The 21981-nt window shown below is 48.2% G+C and overlaps 8 protein-coding genes across 8 annotated transcripts; 1 reads left to right on the top strand and 7 right to left on the bottom strand.

The window, feature by feature from the left end:
• Positions 1 to 1312: 1312 nt before the first annotated feature.
• ALT_2342 (Zn(II)2Cys6 transcription factor) lies at positions 1313 to 2701 on the bottom strand (the record flags this gene model as incomplete). The annotated part of the gene is made up of 1 exon (XM_033563965.2): positions 1313 to 2701. One exon carries the CDS (start codon positions 2699 to 2701, stop codon positions 1313 to 1315), a length of 1389 nt encoding a protein of 462 aa, XP_033419856.2.
• Positions 2702 to 2928: 227 nt separating this feature from the next.
• Positions 2929 to 4373, bottom strand: ALT_2341 (FAD-binding oxidoreductase; the record flags this gene model as incomplete). Its single annotated transcript, XM_033563964.2, has 2 exons — positions 2929 to 3419; positions 3476 to 4373. The coding sequence occupies 2 exons, from the start codon at positions 4371 to 4373 to the stop codon at positions 2929 to 2931; spliced, it is 1389 nt and encodes a 462-aa protein (XP_033419855.2).
• A 720-nt stretch (positions 4374 to 5093) lies between these two features.
• ALT_2340 (isoflavone reductase) lies at positions 5094 to 6216 on the bottom strand (the record flags this gene model as incomplete). The annotated part of the gene is made up of 4 exons (XM_033563963.2): positions 5094 to 5502; positions 5578 to 5652; positions 5712 to 5945; positions 6005 to 6216. 4 exons carry the CDS (start codon positions 6214 to 6216, stop codon positions 5094 to 5096), a joined length of 930 nt encoding a protein of 309 aa, XP_033419854.2.
• A 1971-nt stretch (positions 6217 to 8187) lies between these two features.
• Positions 8188 to 9201, top strand: ALT_2339 (putative carboxylesterase 4; the record flags this gene model as incomplete). Its single annotated transcript, XM_033563962.2, has 1 exon — positions 8188 to 9201. The coding sequence occupies one exon, from the start codon at positions 8188 to 8190 to the stop codon at positions 9199 to 9201; it is 1014 nt and encodes a 337-aa protein (XP_033419853.2).
• Positions 9202 to 9839: 638 nt separating this feature from the next.
• On the bottom strand, positions 9840 to 11293 carry ALT_2338 (serine hydrolase domain-containing protein; the record flags this gene model as incomplete). The annotated part of the gene is made up of 5 exons (XM_089599314.1): positions 9840 to 10007; positions 10060 to 10560; positions 10624 to 10804; positions 10872 to 11127; positions 11194 to 11293. 5 exons carry the CDS (start codon positions 11291 to 11293, stop codon positions 9840 to 9842), a joined length of 1206 nt encoding a protein of 401 aa, XP_089456460.1.
• A 4194-nt stretch (positions 11294 to 15487) lies between these two features.
• mirB (siderophore iron transporter mirB) lies at positions 15488 to 17491 on the bottom strand (the record flags this gene model as incomplete). The annotated part of the gene is made up of 4 exons (XM_033563959.2): positions 15488 to 16419; positions 16492 to 16837; positions 16899 to 17169; positions 17241 to 17491. 4 exons carry the CDS (start codon positions 17489 to 17491, stop codon positions 15488 to 15490), a joined length of 1800 nt encoding a protein of 599 aa, XP_033419850.2.
• A 712-nt stretch (positions 17492 to 18203) lies between these two features.
• Positions 18204 to 18890, bottom strand: ALT_2336 (GNAT family N-acetyltransferase; the record flags this gene model as incomplete). The annotated part of the gene is made up of 1 exon (XM_033563958.2): positions 18204 to 18890. The coding sequence occupies one exon, from the start codon at positions 18888 to 18890 to the stop codon at positions 18204 to 18206; it is 687 nt and encodes a 228-aa protein (XP_033419849.2).
• Positions 18891 to 20481: 1591 nt separating this feature from the next.
• Positions 20482 to 21419, bottom strand: ALT_2335 (alpha/beta hydrolase; the record flags this gene model as incomplete). Its single annotated transcript, XM_033559693.2, has 2 exons — positions 20482 to 21211; positions 21274 to 21419. The coding sequence occupies 2 exons, from the start codon at positions 21417 to 21419 to the stop codon at positions 20482 to 20484; spliced, it is 876 nt and encodes a 291-aa protein (XP_033415584.2).
• Positions 21420 to 21981: the final 562 nt, after the last annotated feature.

The following is a 21981-nucleotide window of genomic DNA, read 5'->3' as shown; positions in this document are numbered from 1 at the left end:
AGTAATCTTATACTTAAGTAAATAATTTATATTAAATATAAGGAACTAAACTAAGAGTGCTAGATATAGTATAAATAAGTATCCTTATATATCTAGAGTTCCTCCAGTTAGTATGGTTAGTAGATAGTAGGATGGTATATTAGTAGATATCCATAATACTAATATATTAGCTATGTTGTATACCCATCTACTATATTATATAATTTGCGTGATTACAGCAAAGATGTTTAGTAAGTAACTACTAAACTATTTTTCTGTAGAAACCTATCTAGATTAAGTATTCCTCTGGATTACACCCTGATCACTCCAGGATTAACTAGTGATCATTAATCCTTGGGTTTCTGCCTGTCACATCTGCCTTGCGCTAGTGCGGCTGTGTCAGTGCTGTAACAATTCTCTAGACTAATGAATATATTTTTATATATAATTATAGAATATATACCTAATGATTAGGAGAGCTATTCTTTAAATTCACTAGATATAAAGAGCTTTTTCTTTTTTACTAGGGACTTAGCCTTAAAGTCTTTAAGTATATAAATAGAAAAAATACTATCTATAACTAGGTTTTACACCTTATAGTAGTTAGACCATAAGGCTATCTATATTTCTATATTAAAGTTATTACTTATATAGATATTAATAGCATATAAATAGTCCTATATATATATTAGTAGATTAAAATCTAAGAGATAGATCCCAGGGTATAATAAATTCAACACTATATAGTATAAATCACTTTAGGAAGTCTAATTAACTCTTAATATTAAATAATATAGTAGGAAGTACACTAACCCCTATTAGCTTAAATATTAGTTAGGTAACTTTATAATAGACTACTTAACCTTAGATTATAGCTGAAGACCTAATAAGTATAGTTAAGCAGCTCTAGGAGTATATTTAATAATTAAAAAGTTAACTTATAGTTAGTGTCTCTACAATGCTTTAATTCTAAATACCGTCCATGCTCCGAACTTAGTGGTAACCGGATAGCAATGAACTCGTTTTCCCCCTTGAATTAGCCCTAACAGTATTTCCCATCGAAACGGTAGGGGACGCCCCAGCTGAAAGTTATACCAGTCTCGCACATAGCCTACATAAGCCCAAAAAAGTGATGCAATTCTATTGTGCACAAGTAACAGGCAGGGAGGCAGATTCTCAACAGCAAATCGACATGCCTTCTGGAGTGGTGCAAAGAAGAAATTATCAGGGAAGGGCACTCTGCGCCTTGCTTGGGAGAATGCTTCACGAGCCCTCGAAGAATACGGGGCGTACATCCAAAGGGCTAATAGCAAAGTTTTGACAAAGTAAAGCCTCATGTTAGAAGCAATCGCCAATCCTTCTGCAGCGTGTGTGATAGCCAGAAGGAGGGGCTACCACTGTCTCGGGCATCCCAGAGTTCTTCAACGAGTTGAAGGGCCATTAGATTTGTGGGAAGGCGATTCATTGAATAGATGGCTCGCAGTCTGCCACGCACTTCATCACGCAAGAAGTAATTCGACTCGTTCAATTCGGATCCGGCTGCGAGAAGAGGGAGAGATTGAAAATTAAGGGAGTACGAGGATGCTGGAGTGAGTAGCAGATGGCGGACTGTCTCCTCGGCGTACTGTAGGATCAAAGACTCTTGTGCTTCAGTCACATCCGGATCCTTAGGACAACCTCTCTGTGCATGTGCACGAGATCGATAAAGGAAAACAAGCCCGTGGTTGCGGAACGCTTCATATAAGTGGCCCAGGTCAGCATTGGGGGGACTCGTCGTCCAGGTGCTAAGCTGAGCCTCCAGCATGAGTTCTTGCATAGGGTTGCGGTTTTGTGGCATATCATGTATCCGTCGGCAATATCGTCCGACATTTGCTATGATAAGGAGAAGTCGGCTACATGTTCCGTACATTGGATGGTGCCAGTCTCCCATCGTGTGTACCGCGAGGGACATGTTAAATAAGTTGAGACCCTGTGGTTCACATGGGTCTACCAAGAATGAACTGCACATGTCCCAGTAAAGATAGATTCCCAGACAGAGTCGCACCACAGGGTTATCGATCGTTGAAATAGATATGTCACGGAGCATATTGTTAATCAGGGCGCGGGCACCAAATAAATGCTGTTTTCCATAATCCTTCGGGTCAGAATCGGCAACCTGCGTCAGAGCCAGCAGCATTATGGTGAGAAAGTGTGTGTAAGGAGCGCCTTGAATCTGATTCATCTCTTTTCGAAGGCACGCTATGGCTTTGCCACGTTCTTCGAGGGCTAGAATGGGAGTCTCGGCCGGAAAGTACAGCTCATGGCTGGCACTGACTGACTGGATAGCATGGAGAAGTGCGGGCGATTGGGCGACGTGTTCCAAGATAGGGAAAGAGAACGGATTATTTTCAGGGTCTATAACGGACGCTTGGCTGACTTTCTCCAGCCAATACTGCAGTAACCTTGGATTGACATGCGTTTTAGGCTGCAGTGAGAGCCACGGTGTCTCAACTTGCCACTGTGTTAGCCGCGGGGCTGACGAACAGAAAAGACCGTGACGCTGGCACCGCTTGCACGTCGGATAGGCCTCGTCGCATTTGACCCGTTTTGCCTTGCATTCTCGACAGCCTAATTTGCTTTTGTTTCGCGGTCGACTTGGTAGACTCTCGTGCTCCTGCTGCGTGCTCAAGCTGAAAGAAGAGCTAACTATCACTTGTTTAAAGAGTAAGCGGGGGAAGTACATGTCTGGTCAGATAGACTCTTCGCTTTCTTTGCTGTTCTTTGCGTTCAATAGTGACATTGGAGATAGAGCTATCTGTTAGAATCTGACGGATCACCAGGGATTGCCACCCTACAGGTGGATTACTAATGACCCGCAAAATAACTACCTACCCCCGTAGGACACTATAAAGGCTACAGCCGCTTCAAGGCGGAATTTGTAAAGAGAGTATGATATCCGATTACAATAAGTCAGTGTCCATTCAGACCGGGCAGGGCATGATGAAACATATTGGTCGGATCTAGTCGCGCCTTCAATTGCCGCAGTCTCAAGGCGCTTTCCTCCCCGAAGAATCGTCCTAAGTCCACCTGGTTAGGGGGCCAAAATGCAGGGAACCCTCCTGGCAATGAAAGACCATTCTGATCAAGCGCTTCCTCCAATTTTGTGACCCATCTAGCTGCACTTTCAAGCTCCTGTTCATCAGCACAGCCTAGCCTGGTGCCGCCATGGAGGCCGAGAATGACATGTTGATATCTGTTCGGAAAGGCCGCCCCAGCAGTACCGGCGACTCGGTGTCGAACACCTTTACCGTGGTTATTGTGAAATATGACAGCGGACAGCGGATGTGGTGGAGGGTGCCGTGCGAGGATGATGCCTACATTCTGATGCATCCGATCGACGTTTCGACTGCGGAAGAAGGTTCCCGACGATGAATCACCCAAGCCGTAGGCGGCTGGTGTAGCTGGATACAGGTCAGTTAACTGGAGTTCATATCATCATGGAAGCCTAAGAACTTACTCTCTGTCACCGTGTTTCCCAGAATCTTGCCGGCCTGCATCGTCTGCTCAAGGAACCTTTTCGCAGGCGCGAGGTCTTCACTGGGCGAAGTCCAACACCAAAAGAGGACTAAGCAGGGCTCGGCTACCGGCGTTGGAGCCATTTCAGGATTTACGACGATGGCATCACCGCTGAACTCATCGGGAAAGCCACCATCTAAGAGCCTTTCAATCCTGTCCATGACAGTTGCGGCCTCGGCCAGGGGGAAGGCTAGGAAGCCAGCGTATAGTTTAGGGACTGGGTATACTCTCACACGAAGCTCCGTGACAATGCCGAATGTGCCAGCCCCAGCGCCACGGAGTGCCCACAGCAATTCTGAATCTTCGTTGGTGTCAACCACGCGGCCCCCGGCCAAGACCACTCGAGCACCAAGTATCTGATCAACCCCAAAACCGTACGTTCCAACATAGAACCCGTACCCTCCGCCACATGCCCAAGAGACATAGCCCACGGACTTTGCCTGTCCGGTAGGGGTGAATAGGCCGTGAGCATTAAGGGTTTCCTGCAGGTGGCCGGCAATCACTCCGCCACCAACGCGTGCGTGGGCTCGGTCTGACCCGATACTGACCGTGTCCATGTCGCGCATGTCGATGAGAATGCCCTTGTGGACTACGGAGCGGCCGAAAAAGTCGTGACCGCCTGAGCGAACAGCAAAGCGGATCTTCCGCTCGGTGCAAAATTGAACCAAGCATGAGACGTCTTGTTCAGTCCGCGGCCGCGCGCAGACTAGTGGTTCCTCTTTCAGCGCATGGTTATAGAATTCCAGACAGTCTTGATAGTTTCTGCCTTCAGTGTATACCGAGAGGCTCGGCATCAGATACCGCAAGCGGGTTTCGACAGATGACTCACTGTTTGGCATATTTAATCAGGGGCTTTATTTATTTATTTATTTTGTTTTGTCAACGGTCAGGCGCGAATGAGTGGTTTTGCCATCTGTTCAGGAGGTAGACGAGAGGTTAATATGTTGGATCGAGGTATGATTTCCGCATTGGCAACCTAGACTCGACAATGACGACAATAGCATAGCATTCATTAAGTTATATGAACGAATTTTTGGTGAACTAGGGGCTGTGTCCACAAGTACCTTGGGAACTTCCCCACCACGCTTTCCGTTTCTGGACAGATCGCGATGAACCATCCCAGCCATCCGATTAGCGTCCTCATTTGGCGTTTTTGCCTCCACCGACATTAGTCACGAGAAAGGTAAACGCCGCGTGATCCTTGATGTAGGCAGCTCCACACTATAGAGGATCGTAAACGAAACACTTCTAGATTACAGGCGAAGTTGCATAATTTATGAAGTCCCAGGGACTTGGCTTGTTGGTTAAGTATATAACCCCAATGGTCCCCCAGGATGCACCTGGGTTCCAATAGCCATATCTGTTGAGTGTCACGGTGGCTGAACCTTGCAGCAGGGATTGGAGATGGATATATATGTGAGGCATGTCGCCATGTAAAGATAATTTTTCAAGTCAACCAACAATATTTCAATCTGTTCTCACTTCAACAACATCCCAAACCCCATCCCACCTTGGGTGGGGTTGGTGGGGTCGTGCGGAAGACTAGTAGTAGACATGTCTCAGAGCATCTTTTTTAGATACTCCAACACATGATCGGGTAGGGCTCTATAGCTTTCCAATCTTCCTCCTATGACAAGGTCCTCTAAACTTGCTTTCCTGTAGTCCTTAACTTCCCATAAATCGTCGGGAAGCATCTTCATCATTTCTCCCGTTCCCCAGATTTTGCGGCAATAGGCCGGGACAGCGAGATTACTCTCCCTGCTGATACAATCCTCAATCGTTCGATTGACTTCCTCTAAGCTTCGTGTCGCAATAGAGGGGTCTCTGCCGTTCTTCTCTTTCATGATCGCAGCAATTTCCATGCCTGTTGGTGCAAGCTCTGACAAGGTGATGGTCCGGTCCTGTATAGTGGGTATAGGTCTGGTGGTAAATATGTCGACGTACGCAGCCGCTACGTAGTCCTTGGTGCTACAAGGAATTAGTTGAGTCAGACAAAAGGGATTATTTAGATGAGAAGGAGTCTCTGGGTGAAATGTTACGCACCACATAGTGACTTTTTCGCTAGCAGAGTTGCCGGTGTAGACCAATACGTTATTCTGCAAATCAACACCTACCGCCCTATAATTTGTGAAAGTCAGTTATGGATAGACATCCCGAGTGGTCGGTTGACGACTAACTGTGTACTTAAGGTGAATTCAGCGAAATTTCCTACGTGGATGACGGTGGTAGGAATCCCAGCATCCTTGGAAGCCCTTTCGACTTTCGCTTTTGCCTTCATACAGGGTATGCGCATTCCCTGCTCACAATATCGCAGACAGAAATCCGAAGGGGAGAAAAGCCGGACATTAGTCTTAGGGATGGCTTTCACAAAGCCATACTGTCTGTCGGTACCCTCGTCTCCAACAAGAGAACTGAGAACTCCATTAGCATAGACTCGAAAAGATACAGATGCGTAGTAGCTCTGACTGACATCACAATGTCTATATCTTGCAAGGCACCAACCAAAGCGTCTTCATCAAGAACGTCGACTTCAATCTTTCTCACATGTTCGGGGAGATTGGAAGTATCCGAGCTAGGGCGATGCAAAACAGTAATTGGAGCTCCCGAGGCAATTAGAGCGGCAACAACTCGAGAGCCAACGAATCCACGGTGACCATAGACAGCGATACGGTTGAAGGCCATGATTTGAAAGACAAGAGACGTCTGGAAAAGAATGTTCAATCGGTGTAGAAAGCTCTTGGGATAGGGTCGGTTTGAAAACTTATGTCAAGACAGACTTTCGAGCTCTGAAAATATGATCTTATATAACTCACAACAAAAAAAGATGTGGGTTCCAAAGAAATGAGCGTGAGCCACCTTCCCACTTTATAAAAAGAGTAGCTGGCCCACTTCGTACAGGTCCGCTTACACCGAAGCGCGGACCCCGGCCGCACCTCATAGATCCAACAAGACCAACGAGTTCGCAATTTGGCCCAAGGAGGATGATAGCTTACCCCTAAGGGGAAGAGATTGGCCATATGCCCATGTAAGGCCAACTTCGTGGTGGAGTCATTGTACATAATGATCGTCGCTTCACTTCACAAGGGCACAGGAAAGCATATATAGCTTGTCCACGTTATAAAAGTTTCCTATTTGGGCCATTTCGCGAGGTTGTGGGATCCGAGTCACTCGAACTTGAGGTGACGTGCACACTCTGCCAAAGCATCTCTTTGATCTCAGACTTCACCGGCAACGCACATGAGGCGAGATGTCCATGTTGTCTATATTCATTTGTCGCGCAGCCTGGTAACCTTCTCCAAGTGCTGTACGCTCGTGCAGGTTTAGGCACGTCGATTGCAAGTACGCACCTAAACTTAACAGTTCGTTTTATGCTGGAGCTTTACCTTCGTCGCCTGTTTTCCTCCCACTCCCCTTAAGCGGCTCTAATTGAGTTCCGACTATGCACCTGCGTATTAAAATTTAACTTAGGGTTGAGGACTGAATTTGTGCGGGTTGAAGCAACAGGCAAACAGTCTAGTATAGTCCATTTTATTGCAAATGAAAGCTAGTGTTCTATCTCCCCTGTTCCTTGAATTGGTACCGTTTACAGAGATATGTCCTAATTGTTTAAAATAGTGACAGGTGATAGTAAACCATGATCCTAGTATCATCATAAGATAATGGCAGACCCTTGGTTCCGTCTGGTAAGCGGCTAGGGATCGTAATCTTCTCTCTATTATTATGGCGCGCTTCCTAATGTTATAATAGGTCTGCAACGCTAGCCCGGCAAGCCTTGCGAAGTCCTATGAGAAAGAAGTCCTATATGCATTCTCAACAGTTATGGCCCGAGTTCGGCATCTTGACATTTGATGGTCAAGTTGATTGGGGATACGTGCATGCCTGTTGTCTGCTGCATGTAGAGATGGAGGTGGACGATACCGGCAAATGTGTGACAGGGAAGGCAGCTGAACCTGTCTAGTTGTGAGCACCTCATCGGTCCATTTCCAGTGCAAAGCAGTGTTTTTGATGTTTGTGGCAGGTTATTGATGCAAATGTTTCCTGAGTTTCCATGATTCTAGTAAACTTTGATTAGCCTTATGTTGGGGGCCGACGTGGGTTGTCCAGCGGACCCCACTAGCCACGAAGACTAGTCAAACCCTGAGTAACTAGTGGGTTAACTTTATTCTGAGCAGGTCTTTCGGCACGAGGTTTGTATTGCGCTTTATCAGCGGACGTAACTAACTAGCTAAATAAACAACTATCGGGATTGACAAGTACCCTATTCAGGCTAGTCTGACGAGTCCAAGAAACTGGTCTGCTTATCTTCTATCTTCTGCAATGCTAGATTTTACTTTGGCGCGATTCCAATATGGGTTTGTGGCGCCGACACCAGAAGTAATTGAGCACATCACCTCCCTCCCGCGCCAAGTGAGAGTTGCAAAGGAATGGTTGCCCGATTCGAATCGCATCTTGGACCCACATGACTTACCTCTTCTGTCGAGAATGCGAGATTGAACTGACATATCAGAGAAAGTTCAGCTAGCGTTCGCCGCCCCCGACGTATATGGAGTGAGTGATAGAAATTGATGGTCGAGTACACATTCGGATGAGGCCTTCAATCCTCATGCGCAGCCTTTGCAATTAATACGAACCAGACTGCCGATTACTCTCAAGATGGAAGCCTTGACCTTGGGTGCTACCGACTTGGCGCGGTTCAACGCATTCTCCATCATCTCCGTCGGCTATAAAACGGTTAGCGGCCATACAATTACCGTGGATGTGCTCTATCCCAAGCGTCTGAACGAGCCATCTCAGCAGCAGGTACTCTCCGTCCCTCGACCAGTCCTACTTCGCTATCATGGTGGCGGCCTTATCGCGGGCTACAGTCTCTTTCCTCCTTTTTTTAGCCCGTGGTATTTGGAACTAGCGCTGGAACACTCGGCCATCATTGTTTCTCCAAATTACCGACTGTTGCCGGAGTCTTCTGTGCTGGAAGTGCTTGAGGATGTGGAAGATCACTGGCAATGGTTGCATCAGTCGCTTCCCATCTTACTACAGCGAGAAACAAACGGCACGCTGAAGGCCGATCTGAGCCGGATAATGACTGTCGGCGACAGTGCCGGGGGATATCTCAGTTTGCAAATGGCTTTAAGTCACCCGGACCAGATTAGAGCGGTCAATGCCGTCTATCCTATGGTCAACCCGAAAGCATCCTACTTTAGCAGCGGCCAGGAACGACCTGTGCTCAGCCTCCCGGCTTTTCCACCTGATACGCTGAGATGGCATCTAGACAACACCAAGAGACGGGAGACAATCACGCAAAAGCCTGAGATTGTATCCGCCGCCGCCGACGCTGATCGATTGCGGTTAATGTTTGCGGTATGCCAACATGGCCAGCTAGGCCAGCTTTTCCCAGCAGCCCCCATTACTCCCTATCTGCTTGAACGGCTCGATGCTGGAGCATGCTTTCCACGCGGTGGTGTCTTGATACTCCATGGGCGGGATGACACTGTGGCTCCTGTTGAGGAGAGCTACTTGCTACAGAGAAAAATTGCCCAGGTTGACCCCACTCTCCGCTTTCGACTTGTGGTGCGGGATGGGGAGCATGGATTTGACTACCTGGCGAAATTACATGATGTGTGGTTGTGGGATGCGATTCAAGACATTGTTAAATCCTGGCTGGACTGAGTGTCTTCTTCGCTGATCTGCAGACATCATTGCATTGTAGGTGGAGCAGCCCATAAATGTGAAATTTGCTACTTTAAAGTTGAAAAGCTAGGATCAATACCGGTCCCAACTTATTTAAGGTGTACGTCCCTTAGAATCAAGTAGAAATGGCAGGGGTGAGGTAAACATGGCCATACGTGTAGATCTTTGCCTCTGGGCCTTTAGCACAGTAGCAACATATGATCAGACAGGATTGTACTATATAATGTTTACAGGGAGGTAGATCAGCTACCTCTACAGTACCCCACAGTTGAAGGAGCAGGCAGTATAGTTAGGATACCAAAATCTTCACACTTATTAGTAAGAATGGTACCAGAAGGTCCCAGTTTGAATAGTATCAGACAAGCTCTGACTAGGCCGATTGTCCAGTCGCCCAGAATCATTAGTCGGTCACTTGGAGTCGTTATGGCAGGCCCTAATAATATCTTCTGCAAGGCACTGATGGTCTAAATCAGTGCGCCATTTCTACGTCAGACTATTTGAGAGAAGTTGTCGCCCAGTATTATACAGATAACATGCAGCTGATGGCGAAGAAACAGTCAGAATGCCTTCCCAACACGTGGTAGATTCAAGAGAAGCCTAACTGTATATCAGCCCTTTTATCGGCTGGAGACGTCCACGTCCTGCTTTTCCAGGCCATCCACTTCATCTAAACGTGAATATACCCATCTTTCGAATTCGGTGAGCAACTCAATGGCAGTCTGATCTCCAGTCGGTAGCAGCTGCGAGAGGTATATGCCAGCCACTCCTTTCTTGATGTCAATCCACTAGGACAAGTCAGTGCTAGAATGGATTCCCCATAGGTGTCGGATGACCAACCCAGTAACAATTTGGCTTTCCGGACCAAGTGAGCGAATGTGCCTCTCGTCGTTCCGGGAGTCTAGATGTATTCATCAGACCACCGATTCCAAAATCCACGGGCACATCATGCGGGACTGCATTCCAAATGGCATTGCGGGACGCTAAGGAATAATTGTGCGGTTGGTCCAGACCCAGAAAATTTTCCAGATGAGGTTGGAACATTTCCTTAATAGTCGCCGGACGGAGTAACTTTTCCGTCAATATGCCATGACAGATTTTGAGCATTTCGTTCATGGTTGTGTATAGGCCGCCTCCTCCAATGTCTTCTGCAATTGGGTCTTGGAAGAGAGGATTCTTCTCTTCCTCCAGACCCTGATCTGTTCGCACCCAGGCTTTAACCTTTCGAGCCCGTAGGTCTTCCCTCTGATCAAGATGGAATGTGGCATCCTTCACGGAGACAATATCGAAAACATAACGCTGCAGGTATTCGCCAAGCTTCATAAAAGTGACTCGCTCAACCTTTTCACATCAGACATTGTTGATTCACCGTGCCCGCAGAAGACCAAAGATTCCAGGACTTACTGCTTTTCCTGCCCAATCAATACCGGGAGAGTACATCCATCGTTCGCCCGGTTCGAAAAGCAGGAACTGGAATTGGAAAAAAGTTTGGACTACCGGCGGTTTTCCTTGCAATTCATAATAACGTGTCATAAGAGGATCCATGAAGAAGTATGCCATGCCACTGGAGTGAGTCAACATGCGCCTTGTAGCCGTTAGTATACCTGAACCGTACATCCCGACAGTTTCAAGGAAGAGTGCGACATATGTACCGTAGGGTAATAGGCTTGGTGGCCGGCCGAAAGATAGGATTATTGCCCTCGTCGAAGCCCGTCAGGATCCGGGGGTTTTCCCACTCCGGTAACACATTGGCGATGTCTGCATCCAGGTCTAGCAGACCGCGCTCGACACACTGCATTACCGCAACAGTAGTCACCAACTTGGTAGAAGAGGCCACCCAATGCACGGCATCGGTATCAGTAGACTCGACCGATGCCTCCCCAAAGGCCTTAGCGTAACGCAAAGAACCTGGATTATTTAGTGTTAGCAAACAGTACGATACTGTAGGAAAACAGTGCGGGTGTCGTTCAATACCATCTCTATTGACAGCTCCGAGTGTAACCCGTGGTAAGGGCTTCTTGCCATTCTCAGATGACAGACGAAGGAAGTTCACTCTCTCTTCAAAGTAAGTCATCCTTGCATATGGACGTCGACACCGGCAAAGTTGATCCGAAATTCAGTCTGACGATAATACGGGTCCCACCTGGCAGAGTATCATATAGACCCTGCCAACTAGAATTGCATCAAACCCACCTACATCGCATGACAGCCAGTATTTATTATGCTGGCCTGTTGGAAGGCGACAGAAAGGTTGCGTAGCCATTCGGAGTAGACTTCAGCTCCGAAACAGAACAAAAAGTAGGCTCGCAATCTGGCCCAAGTAGGAAAATGGCTTTTCCCTAAGGGGAATAGGTACCTTGGCATTATGGCCCTTGTAAGGCTAGCTCCATAGTGAGTTTACATGCCCCCACTAGGACCCTCATTTCCTTACCCTAATATTTCGGGAAATTGCCACATGGTCAGATCATCCCGGAGTGTTACGCAACAGGTTGACTCTTTCAATCAGTAGATATGGTAGGCTTGTGGACACACCTGCCAGATTAGAACATGTCATTGGATCCACTATTCCGCCTCATCACACCACCACCACCACCACCACCAGCAGCTAACAAATGTAGCTATAAATTATGCATTTTTAATCATTTCCAGTCTACGTCAACTCTGATTCTTTCCCATCTGCGTCTGTTTCTCAGAGTATTTGTTGAAGATGCCTCTAACTCGAGCACAGTCTCGTACCGCAGTGGAACGCAAAGAACTGAAGCCGACCTCAGGTGTATCGAAATCGGACCAAGCCACACCAAGGAAGCGTAGGGCACAGCAAGAGGAAGAAGTATATGGACAAGGGAGAAAACAGAAACACCGGCTGCCTTCAAAGAGCCATTCGATTCCCCGAAGCGGTATTGCTGGAAAGAAGTCCGCAAACAAACAGGCCAAGGCTCCGGACGCGGAAATGATCAAACACAGAGCCAGGACTAATTCTACGCGTATGACCCAGAAGCTCGACAAACTGTTGGCAGAATATGGGTGTCTTCCTCTCGCTGACGTGGGAATACCCTCGCCGAGCAAACCCACGCCACAGACTATTCTTTCCCATATCCTGAATGCACTCTTGTCTTCTGCACATATCTCGCACCATATCGCGAGGCGTGCTCTTCTCAATCTGATGAAACAGGGTTACTATGACCTGGAGACACTGAAAGCAAGCACATGGAAAGAACGAGTAGCCCTATTGGATGAAGCAGGATATGCTCGTTATGATTTTAGCACTGCCACTGAGCTCGGAAAACTAGCAACTTTGGTGAAAAATAAATATGGTAAAGTGCCCTTGAGGATTCTACCTAGACCTCAACTCCCAGCATGTATTTGCGCTGCTCGGCAAGACCTTGCAAGGGGTACTGACATTCATTTGCGTATCAGGATCGGACATATCAAGGATATTGCCTTCGGAAACGGACGCTGAGTCAGGGCGTAAGCTGCTCAAAGAGCGCTTGCAGGAGGTCAATGGAATTGGTCCCCTTGGTATCGAAATCTTCATCTCAACTGTGCAAGGGGTTTGGCCGTCGCTTTGCCCATTTCTTGGCAGTCGCGACTTACAGGTAGCTGAGCAAATAGGTTTGGGCAAAGATGTGAATGCCATCTATGAGTTGCTGGGTGGAAACCCTGAGCAGATGGCAAAACTGAGCACTGCGCTTACAAAGATCAGGCTGGAGAAACACGTCAAGGAATACTTAGAGTGAAAAATTGGCGACAGTAATGGAAGTTAATAGCCCTACAAGACGGCTCTTACAGCTCTTATTGGCGGCCTCGCTATGGGAGCCGCCAACACCCCATTCTGGCCACTACATTGGGCTAGGACAGTAGCCTAGTAGTCCAGTAGGGATATTCTAGGTATGACTTCGTCTATCTTATTATACTACATCTAATTATGCCACTTACTGAGTCCTACTCTACTAGTATAACTATAGAATCCATATATACCTAATAGGATCAGCTTAGCTAACTGATTTTCCTATGGGGTACTACGCCCTGGCTTTCTTCCAAGATGCGCCGAAGCTCTCTACGGCTCACAGCGGCCGTTTCATCTACCGAATCTTAATGGTTCAACCGCGAACTTGATCCCTATGCATCAGCCACGCTAGCTGAGCCAGAGACCATTACAGCATCGAGCTCCCACCGAACGCCGTATACGTCGGCAACCTTCCAGCAACGTGCGAGACTTTTCTCCATAGTGTTCTCAACAACCCTCTTCTCCATACCCTCTGTGAACACGACTTCACGTGTACGGGCGATTATTTGCTCACCGCCGCCTTTCTAAGAGAAGTCAAGCCAGGGAGGGGTGACCAGGACTTCCACTGTGATGAAGCCACACACCGTCTTCTCCAGTACCAGAAGCTCGATGCGCCACCGATTGCCAAGATAGAAGCCAATCAGGGATGCTCAAGCCCCTTTTCCCTGTAAGTCTATGCGCATGGCAAAGCCCCTAGGGAAAGTGACCTATCTTCATCAGTACTGAGTAAACAGCCCTGTCAGTGCACGCGGACCTTAAACTAGTGATCAGAACAACCATCATACTCTCCATTGGGCGGCTGTAGCTCACCAGTAGTAAGGTCAACCATTCTGAAACATGTATAAACGCCTTTGTGTTCTTCTCAGCCTGGTTGACATATCATAGTATTTACTATGATTATAATGCCTAGCTCGCGAATAGCAGGTCCTAAGGCTGGGATATCAAGCAATGTCGCCTTGCTGAGGACGCTGATTGTAGACCCCGTAAAGAGCGCCTTAAATATCGAACATGGATACATCAAAACTGGTGCTATTACCATGGCCCACCACATCAGATTCGTGGATGGGTTCATAGGGTGCGTGAAATACTACATGGACTATAGAGCACGCCATGATCTGCACGGCTTTGGGCTCGCTGATTGTGCCAGAGGTGTAGTGGTGTACAGTGAACAAGAGTTGTCGGAAGTGGGAGTCTGGGGGTTTCTCTTCCTTTTGTATGACATGATGATCGTTGGTGAAGCTCTCCTACGGAGAGTAGCGTAGAAAGGAGATTCCGCTTGCTGGAGGACATACTGAGTGCAGTCGGAAATGTATGCACGGATAAGTCTGATGGAGGCAATCGGATGTCGTATCTGACACTCTTCTTGAACTTTGATAGAGAAACGTCATGCATCCTTTGCTCCGCGTTGAGATACACCTACGGCTCCCAGCCTTCGGGCTCGGACGTGCGCAATCCCTTCAACTCTCTGACCTCCTGAGTATGCTCAACAAAAGGAGTGGATACCTTTTTCTCCAATGCCTATCCGTGTTAGGCGGCCTTCAGGTTATTCATCATCAGCTGCGCAGACCAGCGACTCTAAATCAAGTGGTTCCTAACTATAGGTAGTAACTGTATTTCCATGTACTTGTTTTGATAGCCACTTGATTCGCTCTTCTCTCTTTCTTGTACGTGTCCTCCTGGTGATTGGAGGCGAGAGAAGGATTATATATCACACGGGGCCCTTCCTTTGTCTCAAAAGCAAACGAAACGAGCCCCTTAGTCAGGATTCTCTGGCGTTAACCCTATGGCGCAATTCATATTATTCAATCTCCTTAAGGAAACACCACTTCCCTCTTCAACTCCGGCTTCCAGCTCTCGCGTGGTCATCCTCTCTTCGAGTGCCCATTCAGTGTCCCCAGTTCTTGCGACAATCTCCCTAGAAGGAGATACAAGGCTTGGAGAGCTTATGGCCAAAGCAAAACCCACATGGATGTGAGGGTGGGTTGAATTGGTGGTGGATTAACCTGTAGTCCACAAGGTTTGGATCAGTAATAGCGCGGATCAACCCAACCCCAACCCCACCCACGACCAGTCTAATTTATCCCCTCCAAACTCTAGTTTTTTAAGCCCTACTCCGACCCCTAGCTATTACTAGAGTACAGTTTTGAAATAGTAATTACCGAGGTTTTTACAGGGTTCTGTTATTATGTACTATCCTTAATAATATCGGATTTCCTGTCTATAAATATGAGGTTACACAGGTAGATCAAGAGAAATCAGGCCTTCATCCATGTTCATTCCATGTCTATGCGTGTACCATATAAATACAATTAGCACTGAGTTGCTAACAAATCCATGTTTATTCTGTATGGGACAAGGATGGTAACGAAGAGACACAATGCGGTTGAAGTATACGGCGACTTGATCATCATGACAAGCGAGGTGATCTGGAGGGCGATTGAACCAGCGTCTTTTCGAGGCGCAAAATCCAAACAGTCATACTTACACAACATTACCCTTGGTCTGAGTCATATTTTTCACGTTCAGGTTTCTCATCATGCCAACCCAAATGAAGCCCAGAACCATGAATGCAGTACCGGCAATGAGCATCCTTGCTTGGGCATAACCGTATGCCTCCACAATGGCGGTCCGTGTAGCACTTCCGACTGGGTAGCTCAGCTGGGTGGGGAGTGATTCATATATCATGTTCAAGTCAGGCATGGCGGACGCGGGTAAGTTTCTCTCAAGTCTCGAAAGAAAAGTATTGGTCCAGATAGCTCCACAGATTGCGCTGCCAACAGAGCCACCAATGCTGCCCATGACGAACAGCAAAGCGAGCACGGCGGCAACGTGTTGGTGGTCAACGGACGCAAGAACCGCCAGTTGCACGCAGAGAATGAAGACACTTCCGGCGGCCGAGAAGAAAACTTCGCACATAACTACGTACCCAATATATCCGCCCGGTTGACGGAAGTGAATCATCAGACCAAGGCCGAGGATATAGAGCGGAACGCAGATCCAAAGGATCCACTTGAAACGACCGGTCCAGCGGATCAGCCAACCAGCGAGGAACAAGAAGACAAAGGACACCACACTGAAAGTGTTGGTCACATATCCTGCCGTGGCGACGTCCAACTCGTACACAACTTGCAAGAAAGACGGGAGATAGCTGGCATAGCAGTAGTAAGAAATCTGGTACGTCATATCCAGCAGACATGCGCCCAGCACGGTCCGGTCAATGAGGAATTTATAGTTCAGGAATGGCACGGGCGCCACAAAGGTTTCGTAGAGTCCGAAAGCAATGATTAGGACCAGGCCGAGCGTAAGCATTGCAATGATATAGCTGGTCTGATAACCATGGGGCGCCGTAGCCGCCAAAGTAAAGGGGAGAAGGAATATGACAAAGCCGCCAGCGAACAGAAGAACTCCGGGCACTAGGTGAGTTCATAAGATCATTAGCCTTCTGCAGGGGACTTCCCGAGGCGACCGCCCCTGTTGTTACTTACAATCGAATTCCATAATGGCCCACCAAATCGTCTTCGGGGTGATACTCCAATTTTTCGTCTCCTTGACGAGTATACCCCTTTTCTCGGCTTGGCGTAGGTGGTAAGCCAAAATGGCATATATTGGCAGAGCAACTGCCGGCAAGATTACTGCCCACATGCCAAAGCCCCATCGCCAACTCGAATTGGCAAGGAGATCCGACGCAGCCTTGGAACCAGCGAAGGCGGAGATCAAAGCAGGGGACGAGGTGAAGGCAAACGCTAGACCTCGGTTTCGTAGATTCGTCACATCGGCTGCAAGGACATTCCAGGTGTAGGAAAGTCCACCAAATCCGACCTTGTAGAATACCTAGAGCCAGTCTAGCTGTTAGGCAGTTCTAATGATGAGATCAGTGGTTGGCATATCTTACCTGTCCGGCACAATAGGTGGCGAGATTCTGGGATGAAGCCCGAAGTATCAAGCCCAGAATACAGAAAAAAGTCATCAGAAGGAAACCCTCTGCACGGCCCCAAAGATCTAGCGCCTTGGCCATAGGTATGTACACTGAACCAGCCATAACATATGCCACAATGGTGATGACGGTCAACAGCGAGTGGCCTTGGAAAGAACTCGTGGCATAAGCATCCAAGCTTACAGCGATGGAGGCTCTGAAATCGTTGACCAGCGTGAGGAACCAAATGCTATCAGATGAAAGCCATGTTAGCAGCTTGATCTTCCGATCGGTACATGCAGCAATAGTAGAGAAACATACAGTACTAAAACTGCGAACGCCGTACCCCTTGTCCAACTCAGGGTCACAGCCTCTATCTTCTTGACACCAGCTTGGGCTCCGTCACTCGGCTTGGCCTCCTCACGACTGGTCACTTCATTGACGGGAGCATGAGCAGCCTCCTTGTCGTCGGCTCTGATCTGCAGAACATTTGGGTCATCAAGTGAAGTGCCCTCAGCCTCGCGGGCAGGCTTTTCACCAACGATCGAGTGGAATCTTTTCATGATTGCCATTGCTGCTTAGGCCTTGAACTCCGCATGGGACGGACAGATTGATAAGAAGTGAAGCATGAATGTTAAATACCGGCTTCCGGCACTGATTATCTACATTCTTTTCTTTACGTAACTCCAGCGAATGCGCTGGGCGGTGGAGAAATGCCTTGCATTTTATTTCGGGGGGAATGCCGGTCCTTACGCAACCGATGCTACAGGCAAAGAGTTCCCACACCCAGTGTTATCGCGCGATACCGGTGCCCATACGCCTAGCGGTTCGCGCTTGTACGGGCCTAACAAGAATAAATTGACCGGGGTATAACCTCGTTTTCTCACCAATAGCACATAGAAATCAAGCGTGCCCAGCAGTTCGCAGCAAATACATTCAATTACAGACATATCACATGCTGACAAAGTCGAATTGGTCTTACCTGGCCCAATCTACCGTTAGTTGGCGCCAGTTTGGGACTCCATGGCGAAGGGGAAATAATCCACGGTCGAGGATTGAACTTCCGCTGCATGTCCAAGATCAAACCATCGCAGCCTTAACGCCCAACGAGAGATTATGGATGGCGCCACAGCGGAAGTTAGGTGATTCCAGGTCATAGTCCCGGAATACGCCAACAGATTTCTAACTTCAAACAGTTTGATCCAGATTTCCAAGAAACGAAGAGACAATTTTGTATTTGCTAGAAATGGGTCTCTTCATTGTGTCCAGGGTTTGCCACTTCAGCTACGAGCGTAGGCCGTTAGAGAAATATGACCAGAGCTTGGACAGGAGCAATCGTGGCGGCCAGCTGGCGAACGCCGGAAACCAGCGATTTTGGGTCATACTGGATTTTTCCTTACGCAACCATTCCTCCCTGGAGATCGAATACCGCACCTCCCCCTCCTCAATCCCTGGTGGTGGAGTATCGTACTTGTTGAAAAAAGTCTCAACATGCTTCAATCCGCACCCGGCCATAACCGCCCGAGAAGCCATGTTGATAGTCATCGTCTCGCCAATCACCTCCGCCAGACCCAGTTCCTGGAAGGCATAGCGAACCATCTCCCGACCCCCCTCCTTCGCGTATCCTTGTCCCCAAAACTTTGGCGATACTCGGAACCCATACTCCGTTCGATCGGCCATGAACCTCTCAGGGTTTTCTTTCGTGGGAACGGGGGCCAGTATCCACCAACCCACGAACTCGCCGTTGGCAAAGCCGGCCCAGGTTCCAAAACCAGGCACAGACGTTGCGCAGCCCATCAGCCAGGTATGAACCTGGATAGCTTCGTCTTCGGTAAATGGCCGGCCGAAGGCGACCATCTTCATGACCTCTGGGTCCATGTCCAACTTCATCGTGAACTCGCGGTGCTCGTGGCCCAGGGGGACTAGTTCCAGGCGTGCAGTGTGCAGAGTGGGCTGAACGTTGATTGTCATGTTGTAAAGAGGGTGGTTGTGGCACAATGAGTAAAAGAGACTTGATGAGTCTTGCTTCTGTTGCTTTGTAGTACGTTCTTTTTCCCTTCAGGGAGAATCTACGGCGTCTCACCATGTGTACCTCTTGCTTCCCTATATACTCTGCAGGTTGGCTTTTAGGGGAACATTTTAATGGCCCATTTGGCACTGCATTGATAAAGCCGTAAGCTCGATGAATGGTAAGAAAGATGCAGTAAAGCTCCTAGTGTCAACTCTCATCTGATTTCCATCTTGTTGATCTTTTCTTCTGTGGGGAACAGCAGGGGCGAGCATTCGTGAATGGCAACGTAGATTTGCTCTGTTCTCAGCTCATTGGCCTTTAGGAGTGACAATTATACATTGATTCTTCTTTCATGAAGACGGTACCGCCTAGAGGGTGGATTGCATTCCAGTTCCTGTTAAATGCACTAACACTGCGAAGCTAAAAAGGGGTTTAGGACAACTATCTCTAGCTATCAGAAATGGCATTGCAGCAGATGTTCAATAGTTCCCCTGGACTGGCAAAGAGCAACCTTGAAAAGACTAAAGATCTGGGACAGCGCTGAGAATATAACCCAGAATGAAAGGCAGCTACATGCCCGTAGTCAAAGTATGTATCTACAATATTATCGACATTGTCGTAAAGTCTGTATACTGCTGTCTAGATTGGCTCCATGCGACACGGTTATTTTGCTTCGCCGGTGAGGAAGCATGGGGGTGTCCAAGAGTGCCTAAACCCGAAACAAGGAGCCCTTGGCGAGAGAGTGCCAGGGTCTTGATTAGTCGGTCACACCACATTATCAATCAGATAAGATAACCCACTTGCCGGGAATCTCCGTCTTGGGCCTCTTGGCATTCCTGCCTCTAGGCTGAGGTAGGCAGAGACAGGCCACCACCAGCTGCTAGAGCTAGACATTTCTTTAAAGACAAATGGACAATACCGCCAATACGCGTGGTGTCCTGTCCCTGGGTGCGTTATTTACAAACGCCCGCCTAGGCCCACACGCCGAGCCGTCCCATAAGGTAGTGAACGAACCCAATCCTCACTCTCACTCCCCGCTGGCCCCCAAAGTCCAAAGACGGGAAAGTCTTGGCCGAGTTTTCGAGGATTGTCGAACTTTTGTTAAAAGCAGAGTGAAATCGAATTGTATTAAGCGTTTCTTGAAAAACATTTTTTACACACGCTCATTACCCAGACGAAAAAAGGTTAGTTGTATTTTATGGTCTCGATCCCCTTGTCCGTTTGACAGGAGGTGCCAACTCTAGCCCTGGTTCATTTATGGCCTGAGCTTAGTAACCAGACTGTCCTGCATTTTGACAAATTGAGATGCTGCAGGTTTGCTGTTTCCTACATATGACCCTGTTATCATTCTCTTGGTTCCGTAGGTTCATCTTTGCCATTCTAATGTCCGATCATCGGAGGATTCGCAGGGTACCATCCAGTTCAGAATTTGCAAGCGATGGGGTGATTAGATTTTCTGGAGTCGTACATGAATGGTCTCGTGAGAGTTGCAAGTAGCAAAAGTTTTGGACAAAAATCAAGTTCTGCACACCAGACGCTGGTGGAGGTTCACTACGACTGGTGGAAAGGCCAGTCCTCAAAGAACATGGTCAGGCTTCGGCTCAACGAGCACGACATCACGCTCGTGTGGTCCTCCCCTTCATACTCAGTTTTTATCACGGCATGTAGCTGGCTGCACCCTTGCAGCATCGCACACAGATCCAGAGCGTTGCCTGCCATTCTCAAATCCGCTGCGGTTTGTTTCCTCGCTTCATAGTGATCAAGCGGCTCGTTAGCCCACTGCAGTGGGTTTTGCTCCAAGGAACCCCAGGAAACCATCAATGACCGGGATTTGTCATCTGACACCTTCTCGTTTTCCACAAAGGCCCTTGTCTCGTGCAAGATACATAAACTATTCCACCAGATTGAGGGGCTGCTAGCCATGTAGCAATCGAAGGAACGAGGGCGCGTGAATAATGCATGAAGTGCGAGCAAGCCCCCGTATGAATGGCCATAGAGTGCTTCTCTGGCGAGAGTCACCCGTGGGAATCGGGTCTTCACCGCAGGTCGAACAGAATTCTCAATAAAGTCAAGGAATAGATCTGCACCTCCATATCCGGGGATTTTGGACGCTGTGAGAGGAGTCAGATCGAGACTGCGTCGTCGGGCATCGTAGAGCTTTCCGTTTAAGGGGTATCCAATAGCGACAATGATGCCTCCGCCAGCAAAATGTGAGGCGGCCGCACGACGCCACGCAGCTTCGGTCGCAGTCAGGAACAATGCATTCCCGTCAACAAGGTAGCTAGTTCAAGTAGGTAAGCCGACGCATCCTCGCAGGATCCTAGGCTATCTGTGAGCGCTTACATGATAGGAAGGGCCCCGCGACCAGTCTGCTTATCCTCCCAATGCAGTGGCCAAGATACTTGGACAAGGTACGTTTCACCCTGGTCGCTTTCCAGGTAGAACTGCTCCGAGTTGGGAAGCTGGACTGGGGTTGGCCTGTTCCCCATTTTGACTGTTTTACCCATTTAAAAACCGAAGCCCTGCGAGACGGTCTGGGAGAAAACACAATACATCCCCAATTATGGTACAAGAGACTACGATTGCGCGGGAAGGGGATTTCGTCTTATGAGACCGGTCCAAGGGTACATTTGGAGAGGTAACAGCAACAGGCGCGTCTCAGGGATTCCCCTGTAAGGCCCGATTTCGCAATTCCACTCCGAGACATGGCTCCACCGGGGCTTTACTAGCTGCCTACTGGGGGCTTACTTTACGGCGTAAAATTGCCATGCAAAATTACCTTACTAGCATCGCAGAATAGACCAATACACTAGTGAGTCCCTGGCCCAATCGGAACTATTCATCATGCTAGTGATCCATCGAAACCGGAAACCCTAATCTGATCAAAGAATTATCAATCGTATCACGTCGGACCAACAGCATGCGCCTCTCACCCCGCCGCTGTTGGCATGATCTGATAGCATCCAAACCGATATAAAGTACCGGCCTCGGCTCGAAATCTTTCCGATACCGGCTTAGCATTTCGAAAGGAACCGTAAGGTCTGGTGGAGA

The sequence above is a fragment of the Aspergillus lentulus genome (assembly GCF_001445615.1).
Source record: "Aspergillus lentulus DNA, contig: Alt04, strain: IFM 54703, whole genome shotgun sequence".
NCBI lineage: Eukaryota > Fungi > Ascomycota > Eurotiomycetes > Eurotiales > Aspergillaceae > Aspergillus > Aspergillus lentulus.
This window is presented reverse-complemented; position numbering and strand designations above follow the sequence as displayed.